Raw genomic sequence first — 18236 nt, 5'->3', positions numbered from 1 at the left:
TTTTCGCTGTCCTCCTGTTTCTCCACAACCTCTTCAATCCACTTTTAAGTAGGGTCAGCTCATGCTCTGTGTCTTTATGACATGCAACAGAGGAGTCCATTTTTCTTTCTAGTTTCTTTCTAGTTCGTCCATACGTTGATATCTTTTCTGAGGCTCTCTATCTCTTCGTGAAAGAAGGATTTCAAGTCCAGGAACAACTTTGTAATGTCATTTTTTTATTACGAGCTGCAGCTCAGGGTTATCTCCCCTGTCATGTGTGGAATCCGTGTAGGAACCGGTCTATTCTTGAGAACATATTGTGTGCATGTGAAAAAAAAGTTAAATCTTTTTCTAGCGGGTTTAAAACTCTCTTATTTTTTCCCCAAAGGATTTTAAGGTTCCCCGTTGTGAATGCGAGTGGTGAGGTACCCTTTTGTTTCCTGATCTGTCAAGTGTCCAGTCCTCCACTACATTGAAGTCGCCCCCTACAACAACGGCCCCTGCATCCCACTCCAAAATCCTTTGGTAAAGATCTGTGAAAAACAAATGGTTAGACAGATTCGGGGCATACACATTAACCAACAACATTCTCGAGTCTTCCATGGAGATGTTGATCATGAGATATCTTTCTCCCGGGTCGTTCAGAATTTTATCGACGGCGTAGTTCCCATTTTTGTTTATTAATATTGCAGTTCCTCTTTGCTTTCCAGTGTATGGTGCCATGATTATTTCTTGGATCCATGGCGTTTTGAGTCTTTTGGTGTCCTCCTTCAGGAGTGGTGTCTCTTGGAGGAACGTCACCTGTGCTTTGGATCTTTTGATGTGGGAGAGTATCTTCCTTCTCTTTGCTGGTGAGTTCAGGCCCCCGGTATTCCAAGAGACCATTTTGAGGTTATCTATCCGGATTTGTGGGTCTCCGGTTTCTGCTTCACCTTTGTCATGAGGCTGCATCTTTCCAATTCCTTCCGTGGGGTTACATTCCTTGTTTTGTTTGGTTTCTATTGGAGGTAAGCCGTCCCAGCGAGAGGCCCCCTTCAGTCTTTTTGGTGTTTTAGAGTTGAAAGAAGTTGTGATTTTGGTTGATCTTTTCAGTCGTATCGTGTTGGTCCGTGTAACAGGGGAGTAATCCCTGTTCAAGTAATGTGCCTTTAATCTAGCAGTGTGGTGGTTAACTGCTGGTAGTCAATTAATAAACACCACCTGCCTGATTTAGATTGCTTACAAAAGCCTGTCTATTGAGACAGGAAGTGACTCCTTAGCTCACTTGTGAGCTGACCTTTGGAGACAGAGCAGGGGTTCTTGAGTCTCCCAGGAGAGACTGACCAAGAGAACACAGATCTCTGGAGCTGACCATGTCTTGAGCTCTGCCAGAAGACACAGCAGAGCTGATTTCAAGACACAGGGAAAACTACTAAACCTGAAGCTGACACACCCTGAGAGAAGGGAGCTGAACCAGGAACTGAGAAGATTTTCCCTGCAAGAAACAGATAAGACTTTCATTCTTAAGAGACTTCTTATATCTGCTTATTTCATGCTATGTGTTTGGGGCTGGGAGAAAATGCTTGACTAAGGGAGATGTGAATTATTGCATAGTGTTTCACTAGAAATACTCCCAAGTGAATAGAAGCTTTGTTCCCCCCCCCCCCCTGTGTTTGGATGGATTTCCTGATGAAAAGGAAAAGGCACAATAAAGCCTTATTATAATTTCACCTTATAAAAGTCTCCAATTGTGTACCTCTGTGAACGTCCGTCTACATATGGTGTCCGAAGTGAGATGAGAGGTGTCTTTGAAGTTAAAAAGGACCGGAGATTTTTATGTGAAGTTTTTTTATGCTTTTTGCCTACAAACAAGTCTGAGCAACTTAGGAAAAAAAAAAAACCTCATGCAGCAGAGATCAGAGTTAAAGGGATATACACCACTGAAACTTACAAAACCACAGATGGACTCTTTGCCCCAATCCCAAGAGGAGAGAGACTGCTGAAACAGCTAAAACTTATTTGCCTATCACAAAGTGTAATATAGTCATTGAAATAGGGGTTTTGCCTTCCAGCCATAGTCAGGGTTCAAGAAGTGAGTCAGCCCTTAAAAAGGGATAGGTGTTTGTTGTTTTCAAAAAGTTTTGCTGAAGCAGTGAATACAGATGGTGACCCATGAGTGGTACTGATTTTGCAAATAAAGGTTGCCACACCGCATAGGGCTACCAGCTGTGAATGGAGTATATGCAGAAAAGTGTGAAAATTGATACAAGACAGTGCTGAAGCAGGGGAATTTTTAGCAAACAAATGCTGAGTGTAAAATTGCCCTATAGGGGAAAAAGGGATTACTGAACTGTGTAAAAGGTATTTCAAAAGCCAATTGCTGAGTGTTGAGTCACCCTGCTGGGAATGAAAGAAATAGTCCACTGCAAAGAATGTTTTTTTTTCTGCAAGTAAAAAAGACTATATATATCTTGGGAGCAAAACCGGAAGTGTGAATGCCATAATACCCAAAGATGAGACTGAAAATTACTGAACTCAGGCAGAAAACCAAATTCTGTTGCTGAAGCGGAGAGATTGCACCTAGCAAGTAAATGGTGTAAAGCAAACAGAAGTTTTTTCCTAGCAACTACACATTCAGCATACCTAATGAGAGATTAAACCTAGCAAGTAAATGGGGTAAAGCAAATAGACTTTTTTTTACCTAGCAACTGCACATCTTGTATACCTGATAAGAGAAAATGCATGCACAGTACTGCTGATATTGAAAAAAAAAAAAATACCCAAGAAAGAAAATTCTACAGAAATGCCTGTGAGAGCTACGACCTCTACACGCAAAATATGCCCACCTGTAGGACTACCACAATTGGGGGTTCTAGCAAATACAGTGGCAACAGCTGCAATAGCGCCTCCTGAGGTCAGGAAGAAAATTACACCTGATAGTCTAAAAATGAAGGACAAGATGCAGCGTTCCTGTAATGAACCCTACCCCATGGAAGAGTGGCCCTTCCAGTCCATTAAAGAGGAAGACATCTCTTACAGGGAACCTGAACCGAGTCACACCCACAAAACACCCCAAGAATGGTGGGGGTGCCTGAACTCGGCACGAACAGAAAAGACTGCTCCCTTTGATGACGAATATGATCAGCAGGATCGGGAGCGGGAGCAGTGGATCACCGAGTATTTCCGTCAGCTATTACAGTTGCAAGAAAAGCCAGGTGGATCCAGTGACGCTGCTAAAACTTCAAATAAAGGAGACCCCAGTATTCCTGATGGGACGGAGTCATCCAAAACAAAAAGGCGGAAAAAGAAAAAGAAAAGCGGTTCTTCACTTACCGTGGAAGGAACAGACACGTCCGCAGATGCTGTGGAGGAAAAGGGGGACCGAGTTGCCCTGCAGCCTAGAGAAAATGGAGAATTCGTCCCGCGGTTAACCGAATATCCAGAGGGCCCAAGGCAGAAGTCGTGTACCCCAAAGAAGTGTCTGTCCGGTGCCAACAGTGAGGAACCCTCAACCAACCATCCCAGGGAAGTGGAGCCGGAACCAGTGAGTGACGATCCCTTGACCAGCCCTGAAAAATGCCAGGCATGACTGTGATATGCTCCGTGAACAATTGAAACAAAAGGAAGATGGTTACACAGAGCTACAGAAAAATAACGTGAAGCTACAAAAAGATGTGCTCACAATTTACTCTTTAGCCAGGACAGAATTGGATGATCTCAAGACTGAGCTAGATACTGCAAATACTACTATTTCCGCCATGGATGAAAAGCAGAGCCAATCTGATAAAATGGTGGCTACGCTAAAGCGGAAGTATGAGGAGGCACTGAAGCAGATGACAGTCTTCCAGCAAGAGGTTCACACTCTTCGCGTAGAGCTGAATGCCTCACAACAGGAGGTCAACAATGTCCGGATAGAGGTGGACGTATCTCAGAAAGAGGTTCAGACACTCCACAGAGCACTGGATGCCTCACACCATGAGACCAAATTCCAGCACAGACCTGGAAGTTTCCAGAAAGGAACTACACAGTCTCACTGAGGAGCTTCAGACCCTCAACCTAGAGAAGGATGTCTCACGCCAGGAGACTGTCAGTCTCAAAGCAGATGTGCGTAAATGGAAGGAGGACTGCAAAGAGGCCGTGAATAATAGAGACTGAAAAAGGAGAACATTTAAGATTACAAAGAAAAAACGTAAAACTCAAAGAAGAAATTTTTTATTTGACAAACGACGTCAAGAAAAAAAATGAAAAGCTGCACGAGCTTAAAGAAATAAATAGACTTTTGGAAGGTGAGAAGTTTGAAGCAGAGCACCGACTGCAGAACCAACTGCAAGGTCTGCGTACGCACCTCAAGAAGGTCCACACCAGCCTGATCCTGAGATGGTGGCAGAACAGGAGCTGTGGTAGGGAGGCAGGACTTATGATGCCTTTATCAGCTGCCCACTCTATGATCTGTTGGGCCCAGGGGTACCCATAAAGTCTGTTTGGTGTGTGGGGGGTGTTCCCTGTGGGGCTTCCTCCTTACCGCTTCAGCTCGGCTGATCAGCTGTAGCCCCTGGCCTCCTCCGCCCCCGTACCGCTGCCTGCGGGCTGGTGCACACTTTCCCCGGTCCCACTTGTGGTGTGAAGGGGCCTTGCAGGTTCCCCACACTTCTGCTGCAGTCCCGCGCTCCGTCGCGGTATCCTTAGCACCTCCCGATGCCGCTCGCACCCTGCCACCGTCTTCCCCTTGTGCCTCTGTCCGGCGGCCCGCACGTCTCACTGGCCGTGAGTCTGCATGAGGCGTGACGTGTGTGCGCTGCTGCTGCCTCCTGTGCCTCACTCCCGGTTTCTGGCCCCTCTGCGGCTCACCCAGACCTCACTGGTACCTCCAGCAGCTGGTGCAGTGTCCTGGGCAGCCCGATCAATCAAACAGACCCCTCTCTATGTGTCCGCGGCTCGTCCCTATTGCTCCCCGGTCCTCATCTCTCCGTTTGGCTGCCTGCCCCGTCCGACTCCCAGTGAGTTGCTCTGATCTGCTCCGTTTCGTTCTGTTTGATGTCCCCCCCCCTTCTTCTTGTTTCTTGATCCTCTCCTGCCCTGTCTCCGCTGAGGGTGGATTTGGGCCTTTTTGGGGTATTTTTAGAAGGGGCTTTGGGCAGAGCTCCTAAAATGCGTCCATTGCCAAGGCCCACCCACCGGAAGACCACAATTATTATTATTATTATTATTTATTTATTTTTCTAATCACTAGATTGACTTTTGTAATATTTGTTTAATATTAAATTAATGATAAATTTGTTGACATTCATCTGTTTATTGCAGTCCAATCTATTTCTGTAAATTGTTTCTATCTTGGTTAGTGAATTGTATAGCCCTTAAGCTTTCCATTGTTAGTTGATCAATAATTCATCATTATTGTGTATATTTTCATTAATTTGTACATGCTCTCTCCCTCGCCTCCCACATACAACTTCTACTCCTTCTGATGTGAACCCCTCTAACCTCATACCCATCAATTGTCAACATCCCTCCTCTCTCCCTTTCTCCTTTGTCCTTTGGAATGCTTGCTCCCTTTCCCACAAGTTCCTCTCTGTAGGACACAAAAAACACAAATATGACACCAGCACTCCCTAATAATTACATGTAAATAATATAAGGTGGAAGGTGCTAAGGGACAAATGAACAATAGTTACTGGTAGGCAACAGACCTAAGAGAGGCCAGTAGACCAGTGAGATCCCCTTATGTCAGCACTCAATCACACAGTATAGTACAATAGTTAGGTAACCCCAAATTAGGGAAATGGACAGAACTCAAAACATCCAAAGTATAAGATATTATGATATGATGTATAGTCTAAAAAGTTTATTATTAATTATAATATTAAAATAAAGGGAATTAAAAAAGACTCCAGGGTACAGGACGAAGAGCCACAAAAAGTAAAGGCTCAAAGTGCTGAAATATTGTCACTGTCCCTAAAATAGGGTTGTAACCTGGCTCGATAGCCACACAAAAAAAGGCGGATGAGCCTACTAGGAGGAAGGGAGCTCCTAGGCAAACTCCCCCCCTCCCACGACCACTCTACAATTGTTACTATATTAAATGATAGCTATGCTCATAGTAAGTGCACCAAACATATACATCAATGTATGAATAGTCAGTAGAAAACTAGTGATAGCACAGTAATAGGTGTAAAACTCAATGGAGAGCAACTGAGAGGAGCTAAAAAATGCCAATTCCCCCTCCCTTAGTCACATATACAGTAAAAGAAGGTTCTCTGTTGACTGTTAGACCCTGTGTAGGCACATGTAACAGGGTATGGAGAGTATGGTAGTGTGGGTGTTAAAAAGAACACTCACAATGAGCTGTGCTATACACCACTAGTACATGAAAACAACTATGAGATATCAGAAAGTATTAAAGTACTTGCGATTCAGTGGTGATGTAAAGGATACTCATAGCAACTGCTTCACAGTATATATGGCATACTCTGTGGTCGTGGACTCAGCAAGCTATGAAGCTAATGCTTCAGATAGTACTTAAATAGTACTTAAATGCCCCACGTAGTCTAATGAAGCGATCCCGACGGCCGTTTCGCGGAGGTGCTTTCTCAAGGTATGTGGGTGATAGTCAGACGCTCCCAGTAACTTGAGTGCAGTCAATACACTCTGTTCATATTACTCGACCTCTCTGCAGCCTTTGATACTGTGGACCAACCTCTTCTCCTTCACATTCTCCATATTCTTGGTATCCGTAACAAGCTCTATCCTGGATCTCCTCTTACCTCTCCCATCATACTTTCAGTGTATTTTTTGCTAACACCTCCTTCTTTATCGTTCTCTCTGTGGGGGTACCCCAGGGCTATGTCCTGGGATCTCTTCTCTTTTCTCTGTACACACTTTCTCTAGGTGACCTAATCACATCTCTTGGGTTCAAATATCACCTCTATGATGATGACACACAAATTTACTTTTCAACCCCTGACCTTATACCTGCTGTGCAGACCAAAGTTTCTGAATGTCTCACCCCTATATCATCATGGATGGCCCTCCGCCGACTTAAATTTAACATGGCAAAAACGGAGCTCCTCATATTTCCTCTCAAACCTGGTCCTTCTACCTCCTTCTACATTACTGTTGGAGGCACTATCAAACACCCAGTATCACAAGCACACTGCCTAGGGGTCATACTGGACTCCTCTCTCACATTCAAAAGGTAGCTAAAACCTGTCATTTTTTCCGCTGCAATATTACAAAGATACGCCCTTTCCTCTGTTGCTCGACTATTTTGTACTATTTTTGCATGCGAGTATTTATCTTCAAAATAAATGTTTTTTTTTATGTGCTGAAACCAGAATGCTGAGTACTGTTTTATGCTGGGTTAATCGATCAAAAGAGAAATTAGGACATTTTACAGTTTGCATTAAAGAGTTTTTCTAAGCTTGAAAAAAAAATTGAAATACAGATTAGTAAGTGGACAATGTTATACAATGATGTTTGCAATTTAAAGTGATGCAGCAAATTATCTGTGTCAGTGTAAAACCGTAATTCACCGAACTTCAAGATGGTCAGGAAAAGAAAACTGGTCTTACCACATTGGTTACCAATCTGCAGAGTTCCTCTTCTCCTCTCATTTGTTCACAAATCAAAATGTACATGTGATGTTTCAATAATGAAAAGAAGTACAATTACATATACTGAAGAATAAGGCTAAGGCCCCGCTGCACGCGCCCGCACGGCCGCCTTGCTTGCCGGCGGTGCGTGCAATTCACTGCACCGCGATCTGTGGTGAATTTTTTTCCGGTGCGGGGGGGCGTGACTAAAACGGGGGGGCGCGGGGCCATGACGTGAGGGGGCAGGACCGCCCCACAGTGCAGCACTTCAGCCGCCCCTCAGCCCCATGGCACCCTTTGCCCCCTCACACACACAGGCACCCTCACACACACACAGGCACCCTCACACACACAGGCACCCTCACACACACACAGGCACCCTCACACACACACACAGGCACCCTCACACACACAGGCACCCTCACACACACACAGGCACCCTCACACACACACAGGCACCCTCACACACACACAGGCACCCTCACACACACAGGCACCCTCACACACACAGGCACTCACACACACACAGGCACTCACACACACACAGGCACCCTCACACACACACTGGCACTCACACACACACAGGCACCCTCACACACACACAGGCACTCACACACACACACACACAGGCACCCTCACACACACACAGGCACCCTCACACACACAGGCACTCACACACACACAGGCACCCTCACACACACACAGGCACTCACACACACACAGGCACCCTCACACACACACACACAGGCACCCTCACACACACACACACAGGCACCCCCCCTCCCCCCACACACAGGCACCCTCACGCACTCACAGGCTCACAGGCACTCACACACACAAAAATACACACCGGGGGGGGGGGGGGTGAATCAGAGGGGGATCAGAGCAGGAGGGGGATTGGAGCAGAGGGGGGAAATCGGAGCAGGGGGGTGAATGGAACGGGGGGGGATCGGAGCAGGGGGGGGGGAATCGGAACGGGAGGGATCGGAGCAGGGGGGAATCAGGGGGGGAAATCGGAACGGGAGGGTGAATGGAACGGGGGGATCGGAGCAGGGGGGGGGGAAATCGGATTGGCTGCTGGGATCCAATCCGTGATTGGTTCCCTTGCATGCCACGTGACGCGGCACTCGCCAAAATCACAAGCACCTTGTAGCTCCGGCTGGCTGACGCATCACAGCACGCAGTCAGCCACGCCGGAAGGAGCCATCGGGGACCTCAAGAACAGAGGCAAGCAGCTAGTGGTCCGTGGCCGCGCACGCCGCCGGCCGCAGCGGGACCAAAGCCTAAGTCCATCTCAGACAAATATCAGCTCAGTTATCATATGTAGAAGTCAACACAATAGCACATCACATTATTAATTGCCATAGTCGTCCAAAAGAAATACAACTGGATGCATGTGATAGCAAGTGGTATACATACAGAGTCTATATATTACTGTTGTTTTAATAATAAAACATTTTTTTAAATGTTAAACATAACCCTGCAAATATGCTTTATGTGATCGGGCTGGCGGTGGGTGTTTGGTTAAGTTAGATTTTGGTGGGTATGTGTGGTGATGTTTTGTATAATGGGTTTGGTTTATGTCAATCATTCCGTCAGGTGTTTTCAGCTTTATGTCCGTATTTAATTTGTTGTCTAATTCTTTGTTTGTTTTTGTTTAGATAAATCTCGCACATTGGTGTGGATACTTTTTTCACGTTTACAGGCTGAGACAAGAGAAAAGGCCTTATGGTAGGAATTTGGATCTATCATGTAATGAGGTCATGCTAAGATGGCTTGTAATGTAGGGTTTGCAATGGGTTCAAGTGTTACCAAAGTTTACAGCGATTATGAGAACTTCAACAGGTCCGGTGGTATTGATAGTTCACACCATAGGTAATGTCCTGGGGCACATTAAGAATGTTGATTTGATTAATATAAGCAAACATGATTTAGCACAGTGTTTGGCTCTAAACATTTATTTTTTTCTTTGGTCTGAAGTTATCCCAAGAGTTGTTTGGAAAGCTGCAGGGAATCCAGTGGCGATGGTGAGATGCTGAAGGAATTTGAATGTGGCACTTCACATTTCATTGTACTGTCTGAGGACGTCTATTCATTCTATATTCCCTTAGATGGACTTCAACTAGAGGTCTTACCACACAGTCACTCCAATGTTCATATATATATATATATATATATATATATATATATATATATATATATATATATATATATAGCTCAGTTCCATTCCACCTGGACCTTATCACTTATGCATTTCATTTGTTGAAGGGCGACTGTGAGTGCACCTCGATTAGGGGCTTTCTGGAGTATACTCTCTGTCATATTCAAACTTCTTATCCAACCATATTTCCCTTAGGTGCACCGACCCTTTTAGTTTTCATGCCACCAATGCGCTTACGGGAGGAGCGTGTAGCCATTTTAGGTTGTGCTAGATAAAAGACCCTCTATAATCCAGTCTAAATCTGCAGTTCTAACCTAATTTTCACTCCTTTGGTTGTTGCCAACCTTATGGTGTTTTGAATTCGTGTATGTACCTACAAGGCATTTTCAACCTGTGGCTTGCACTGGGGTTAAGAGCTAATTAACATATGGCGGCAAACAGACAATGATCCTTTTTGTTCATTGTTAAGTTTATAATAAAGCTGTAGTTAATCTTCATCCCAAATCTTCTATGTGGTGTTTTATTGGGGATTTGGGACAGCTGGGCGAAAGGGATATGAAGGAATTCTGCAGTTATGTCACAGGTAGTTCTGAATGGAAGTTTAGCCTCGAAAAGTTCAGAGATGGTGTAGGAGCCATATGAAATGTGTTATGTCATTTGTGACGGTGAGAATCTCCGAGAAGCTGAAGTGAATGGTGATTCATTACATATCAGCTTGTACGTTTTCTAAAACACAAATGGTTGCTATTTAAATATGAGGTGAAGAAGAAGGGGAATGGACAGGACTATGTAATTGTAGAAGAAGTGTGCTCGAATGCACTTAAACCTTGCAGTGTCATTAACTATGCAAAAAGAATGTTAACATACTTATGAAAATCTTAGACCTCTATTCAATAAATTTAGCTCCATAATTCTTCTCCAGCATTGAGGAGATGACTTCACTGCATATTAAACAGGATTGTGATGAAAAAAGCTGATATTCCAAAAAAGAAAAGGAACCTTCTTTGATTTTTACTATCTACAGATTCATTCAAGAACCAGCTGTGCATTTGTTCTTATTCCAATTAGTTATTAATCAGTATTTATGCATTTACTCAATTACATTGCATCAGAAAGAACACTGAGGAAATGGATACATATTTTTTGAGACCAGTTGAATGTTTTTTAGGATGGAAACATTTGAAATTCGAAATTGACATTTTTTTTTATTTCTGACCCTATATATAAGTTGAAATTAAGAAGTACACAGAAAATGTGTCATTCTCCACAAATACACTTTCTGTTGTGTTTTTATATAGAAATAGGTAATTATTACAATACCTGTACAATACACTACTCTTTTTCAATATTACATACAATTCTTTTTTATAGAAACATGTCAACATAAATGATACAAAAAATAAAAATTAAAAGTGTATTTCTCAAATAGAATCTTTAGTCTTTTTTCTCTTAGGAAAAGGGGATATGTAATCCTTTGCAGCATCCCTTGCAATTGGGCCTATAATATAATGTATAATCCTCTGAGTCGTACCATTGCCATGTAGAATCACTCAGCAGATGCTTAGTTTGACTAGCAGTAGTAGCAGCTTGTCTAAACATTGTATATCAGCTGTATGACTTTAATTTAAAATGTAACGTTGCATTCCTTGTTACAAACAAGATTAAAGTGGCACTGCAGGTTAATGTCATCAAAAGGGAAATTGCAGCTTTTATACATTACTAAAACATTAAAGCACTTCAAACATAAATGCCTAAACAATTTTTTTTTTATGTACTTTTCTGCATTTTTAGTCCTTTCCTCTCTGGGAAAAGTGCACACCGCACCCAACTTATTTTGAACATTACTTTAGAAGAAAGAAGTGTCACAGACACTATTTAATGGGCATCGCCAATTCTGTAAAATGCTGTAACTCAAATGTTTAACACATATTTGAACAGTTACATAAAGTGCAACAGAAAAGCAGCTCTCAGTTCTCTCTCACTTTGTCACATTCTTTATAGCTACACTGAGAACCCTATTTAATAAGCGGTGCAAACCCCCACTCCTGCAAGGTGCTTTCATTATTAGCACCCTTTAGATAATATGGCCATTAACATCTGATGCTTCTTTCAAATATGTTAATATGTTCTTCATGCCCTCTAGTCATCTTCCTTTCCATTTCATGGAACATACATTTATTTACTTTATAATATTCAACATGTAAAATTCTTACAGAGGAACCGCCACAGCTCTTTAAGATATTAGCATAGCAGATATCTGCTCCCTGTTCCTTCTCTCATTCTATGTGCTAATCCATTCACAAAAGCACAGGGAAAACCTGATGGGTGGCACTTAAAAGGTGAATGATTATGACAGAGAAAGGAAAACGTGATGTAAGCAGCAACAGTACCATGACCCTCAGTAAACACACCTTGGGAGTTTGTTCACAGCAGCTTTAGCATTTTCACTTCATTGCATTTCTACCGACATTCTGGTGTATTTGTAAATTAATGCATTAAAAAACGATAAAGTGAATGCACGTGTTTGTATATGTTGTATGTATATTCAGGACCATAGAATTAGGGTACAGACAAATGCAGCAGGCTAGAAACAGTCCAGTGTGTACAAATAATAATAAAGGGAAGGGATAAGCTTAATGACGATGAGTGGGTGTTTGACGCAATGTCCATGTAACAGTTCATCCTATGGCTACTCTATGCATTTGCAGTGTATGAAGCATAGTAAGGACATGCAGCGAGTACAGTCAGTCCTCGGTTATCCGACACAATGCGTTACTCAAAATGGCGTTGTATAGCGAAACGTTGTAAAGCGAAACACGTTTTCCCATAGGAACACTGTTTAAATGAAAGGTTCCGTTCCTGAAGGCATTTTTAACACTAAAATACGCCAAATATTTTATGCAGGCAATAAGATATGCAGCACACACATACATTATATAGGGTATATACTGTATTATATATATAATATAACATAATAAATAATATATTATATAGTATAATATTATATATATATATATATATATATATATATATATATATATATATATATAATATATATATGCTCTTTTGACGCTTTGCAACGTTGTTTATGTGTATATATATATACACACACATAAACAACGTTGCAAAGCGTCGTAAGAGCATTGGATAAGCCGTTTTGGCGTTGTAAAAATGAACATAGGTATGCATTGCATAGCGTTGGATAAGCCATTCGTTGTAAAACGAAGCGTTGTAAAACGAGGACTGTCTGTACATGCTGCTTTCTTTCAGCAATCATTCTATATCTTTATGGAGGTCGTGTTTCCAACATACACTATATTCTCATCCCTTGTACTTTGTGTTGCTCTCAGGTTAACACAGTACTTTGATCAACATGAAAAACTGGCACACATGGGGGAAAATATATACAGTATATACTTTTGGTTCTGCATTATTCTTCCAAGTTGAACCAAAATGTGTAAGTTAGAGGTGTTTTTGGCTGCAGAATGATGGTTTCAAAGACTTGTTTTTGTGAAACCTTAACAAAACAAACTCCCATCAGCAGCAGAAACAAACAGCTACAGTAAAGTGCATAAAGGGCTCCTAACTCCAACTGCACTTCTGTCAGCAGCCTATTCGCATATGCTGATTACACTCTGAAATGTAGGATGGCCCAGCATCCAATGTATTTACAACATTGCTGGCTAATGCACACCTGATGATTCAGATAAGCTATTAGTTCTTCTTGGCGCAAGCTGCTGCTGCTGCTGTTGAAGGAATCCCATAGTCCCTTGCTGCTGGGAATAGGTAGGCAAAAGCAATGAATCAGACTGGTTGCTTCTCGAAGAGCTTGATGTCGGCACCTGATCGATAAAATTAAAATAATATCAGAAAGGATGTTTTTTTTTTTTAAGAGAACAAACTTTTAGAAATCAAATATCAATTGGGACATTATTTCCAATGGTAAGAGGGTTTTATCATATACTTTTGCAGTCATCGTTTGTTTATTTATATGCGTGGAGACGTGGAGGAGCACAGCAATCCACGTCTCCACGCATATTTGATCTATACCACGGACGGATGCACGCAATCATGGAGTTCAAGGGGTCTATCATGTGAGTCATTTATCTATATATATACTGTATTGTGACTGTGACTATAGGGTATCTGCATGGCTCCAGCCTTTGGTTCAGGATACCATCCCTCTCTATAGTGATTACACTAGGAGTCCCTTTATATAAGGGCTTTATTGTGGTTTCATTTTGAGGGTGGCTGTATGTTTTTCTGTCCATATCAGGCTTTATTTGATGAGCTATATGCCCTGTCACATGTCTATACATTTGCACTGATTTGACTCAACCCTTGACTCCTGGGCTATATTGCCTACATTGGATCATCCTGGGAATTAGAAGCACCATATGGAGATTTATTTCTCATCTTTTGTTGTTTATTTATATGTTTACTGTACTGAGCATACTGGGCCACCATTGAAAACAAGCAAAACAGTAGCTGAAGTGCATGTAGTCTTCTCAAGTCAAAATAAGTTATGGTGAGTAAAAAAGTGATAAAAACCCTCCACCGTACAGTGTACAGCAAATAAAAATATCACTTGTGAGCACATTCACGTCTCAGACAGGTCCACAACCCTGCCTTTCCTCCATTATCTCTTGGCATACAATGCCTCTGATGCAGCCAGGGATTCTGGGTAATGACATGCAAATGAGCACATTGTCACTTTTTGCTTCTTATCCATTTTTACATGGACCCCTATAAGCATATGCCTTCCGTATTACACAGCTTTTTCAGCCCAGCTTGGGTTAAAGAAGTGCATAGCCAGCAAACCGAAGCCTAGCTACAAACATAAATAAATCAACACATGCAGTTTCACTTTTTTTGTGACAGTGGAGATGGAAGGTTTAAGATTCCACATTGAGTCCAGCATAAAAATAACTAGTTCCCTTGGTAACCAACACATCATCTGCAGCTCACGTTATCACATGGCTCTAAAAGGCTTTTGTGAAGATGCCCATGTAGGAAGGTCACCTTGTGTGAACTTCTGTTCCAGTTAGCATGGCAGTTACCATTAAGCTATAAACCCTTGTTTTCTAAAACAAATCGATGTTACATTTTGTGAGGACATAAATTAAACAAGCCATGTAGAAAAAGGTTTGTGATGTCTTCATTTTTTAATTTTCTTATTTATTAACCAACATCAATATCATTAATGTAAGTTCACTACAAAGTAGGAACCGATATTTTGATATGTATATATTGTTTCAGGTAAGTATCAATGTATAACCAGTATTTACATGCAATCTTTCCTATGCCAAGAGGCTAATCAAATTAGGGTTGTCCCGTTTTGAAAGGGGATATGATTGTTTAAAATACATCCCACATCAAGACAAGGAATGTTCAATAGAGCTGTCCATTGCAGGGGCCATACAAGTGAGCCCAAGTAATCTATTGAGATTGAGAGTGGTCCAAAAGACTTTAGTAGTGGTCCCAAAGTTCTTTCAATGTTCCCTTCAGGCAGCTCTCTCCTGCAGTCTCTGTAGTTTCTATCACTAATAAAAGCTGATTCTGAGAAAAAAATAGCTATATATATATACAGGCATGCCCCGCATTAATGAACGCAATGGGTCCAGAGCATGTATGTAAAGAGAAAATGTACTTAAAGTGAAGCACTCCCTTTTTCCACTTATCGATGTATGTACTGTACTGCAATCGTCATATACGTGCATAACTGATGTAAATAACGCATGTGTAACAAGCTCTATAGTCTCCCCGCTTGCGCACAGCTTCAGTACAGGTAGGGAGCCGGTATTGCTGTTCAGGACGTGCTGACAGGCGCATGCGCGAGCTGGCGTTTGCCTATTGGGCTATATGTCCTTACTCGCGAGTGTACTTAAAGTGAGTGTCCTTAAAGCGGGGTATGCCTGTATATATATATATATATATATATATATATATATATATATATATTATCCATGATGCATAACAGTTTGAGAACTGTCTGTTTAGAGAAAAGGAGACTTTAACAGCACCAAAGGAAAAGGTTCTGTAAGAGCAGTGAACATTTAGAATTTGCTACCCATAGAGACTGTCAGTTATATGTATACATGTTTCAAAACAGATTAGACATAATTTTATAAAGAAAACTTTGGGCTTATGCCAAATACATTAGACACAGGAGGGAGACAATTGATCCCATTCCCTCCCATCCCCTAAAACCTCATGCTCCTTCTATAATCCCTATGCTCACACAGATTTTCAACTCTTCCCTCTACTCTGGTACCTTTCCATCCTCGTTCAAACATGCAACAGTTATACCATTACTCAAAAACAGCAAGCTTGACCCTACCTGTCTTTCTAACTATCGACCTGTCTCCCTCCTGCCTTTTGCCTCCAAACTCCTTGAATGTCTTGTATTCTCTCGATTACTACATTTTCTCAACACCTATTCTCTCCTAGACCCTCTATAATCTGGCTTCCGCACTGCTCACTCCACTGAAACAGCCCTCACTAAAATAACTAATGACCTCCATGCTGCCAAAGACAGAGGTCATTACACTCTGCTCATATTACTCGACCTCTCTGCAGCATTTGACACAGTGGACCACCCTCTTCTCCTTCACATCCTCCATACTCCTTGTATTCGTAACAAAGCTCTATCCTGGATCTCCTCTTGCCTCTCCCATCGTAATTTCAGTGTCTCTTTTGCTAACACCTCCTCCTCTATCGAGCTCTCTGTGGGGGTACCCCAGGGCTCTATCCTGGGACCTCTTCTCTTTTCTCTGTACACACTTTCTCTAGGTGACCTAATCACATCTCTTGGGTTTAAATATCACCTTTATGCTGTAGACACACACATTTACCTTTCAACCCCTGACCTTACACCTGCTGTACAGACCAAAGTTTCTTAATGTCTCTCTGTCATATCATCCTGGACGTTCATCCACCGACTTAAACTTAACATGGCAAAAACAGAGCTCCTCATATTTCCTCCCAAACCTGGCCCTACTACCTCCTTCCACATTGCTGTTGGAAGTACCATTATTCACCCAGTAGCGCAAGCACGCTGCCTAGGGGTCACACAACTCCTCTCTCACATTCGCCCCTCACATTCAAAACGTATCTGAAACCTGTTGCCTTTTCCTCCGCAATATAACAAAGATACGCCCTTTCCTCTGTTACTCGTCTGCTAAAACTTTGACTCAGGACCTCATTCTCTGTCGTCTCGATTACTGTAACCTCCTGCTGTCCGGCCTTCCAGCCTCTCACCTGTCTCCCCTACAATCTACCCTAAACGCTGCTGCCAGAATCACTCTACTCTTTCCTAAATCTGTGTCACCGTCTCCCCTGCTGAAATCCCTCTCCTGGCTTACTATCAAATCTCGCATCTCGCACTCAATTTTCCTCCTCACTTTTAAAGCTTTACACTCTTCTGCTCCTACTTACATCTCAGCCCTAATTTCTCGTTATGCACCATCCCGACTCTTGCGTTCTGCTTAAGGATGTCTTCTTTGGATGACCCCCTTTGTATCTAAAGCCCCCTCCCGCCTTAAACCGACTAGCACCCACTCTATCCACCTTTAAGACCCACCTTAAGACACACTTGCTTAAAGAAGCATATGAATAGCACCATAGCTAATACTATACACGATACATAAAGCTTGTCCCCCAGCAGACGCACTTACCTGAATGCCATCTTTGTACGTTCTGCCTACCAATTAGATTGTAAGCTCCTCGGAGCAGGGACTCCTCTTCCGAAATGTTACTTTTATGACTGAAGCACTTATTCCCATGATCTGTTATTTGTATTATGCGTTATTTATATGATTGTCACGTGTATTACTACTGTGAAGCGCTATGTACACTAATGGCGCTATATAAATAAAGACATACATACATACATACATACATCCCAGGTAGTGATATGATTCCTGGAGCAAAGATGGATTTTTTTTTCCTTGTGAGATAATTGACAAATGTTGCTCTAGGAATCAAAGTAAATACATAGAATTTTGCAATTATTATTTTGATGGCAAATGTGTATTTTTCAACCCAAACTGTGATAGAACACTCTAATAATAATACACGGCACACTTCTCCAATGTATGATTTAATTTCTGTTTTACCTGAATGTATTGCTGTTGTTGCTGCTGTTGAAGTTGCATAGTCTGTACGTTTTGTGGTTGTGAGAGATGTGAGGCTGAAAACCCAGGGTGTAGTACTGCTTGACCCATAAGCACAATCGGAGCATTGCTGCTAGAAGTCTGCACCTCTAAACTTCTAAACACTTGTTGATTTTGTGAATATCTGTTGAGAGAGTGGGAGATACATTGAGATTCTAGATGTTTGCTAGTGCCACAATGCCCATTAAGCAGTAATCACACCAAAAGAAATATGTTTAGGGAAAACACAAACTTCTGTCAAAAATGGCATGCAACAAAAAGTTCTAGTGGAAAGTTAGTGACAGAAAAAGGAACCCGCTCATAGGAGGAACCTTGTCAAAGTTACATTCCATTCTTCAAAGGGGCAGCATCCTT

At 42.2% G+C, this 18236-nt stretch overlaps 2 protein-coding genes across 6 annotated transcripts in view; both read right to left on the bottom strand.

The window, feature by feature from the left end:
• The window catches only part of RPL31 (ribosomal protein L31), a 279049-nt gene that overhangs the window by 51906 nt on the left and 208907 nt on the right, over positions 1-18236 (bottom strand). The gene's annotated exons all lie outside the window — the stretch shown is intronic.
• The window catches only part of NPAS2 (neuronal PAS domain protein 2), a 147757-nt gene continuing 142344 nt past the window's right edge, over positions 12824-18236 (bottom strand). For all 5 annotated transcript variants that reach the window (XM_075590388.1, XM_075590384.1, XM_075590386.1 and 2 more), the window contains 2 exons: positions 17826-18006; positions 12824-13550 (listed from right to left, as the gene is read on the bottom strand). In XM_075590388.1, the coding sequence (XP_075446503.1) occupies positions 13392-13550; positions 17826-18006 (340 nt within the window). In that variant the 3' untranslated portion in view covers positions 12824-13391. The remainder of the gene's footprint in view (positions 13551-17825; positions 18007-18236) is intronic.

This window comes from Ascaphus truei, chromosome 3, assembly GCF_040206685.1.
Source record: "Ascaphus truei isolate aAscTru1 chromosome 3, aAscTru1.hap1, whole genome shotgun sequence".
NCBI lineage: Eukaryota > Metazoa > Chordata > Amphibia > Anura > Ascaphidae > Ascaphus > Ascaphus truei.
Note: the sequence above shows the minus strand (reverse complement) of the source record. Positions and strands in the feature narration are given on the sequence as shown.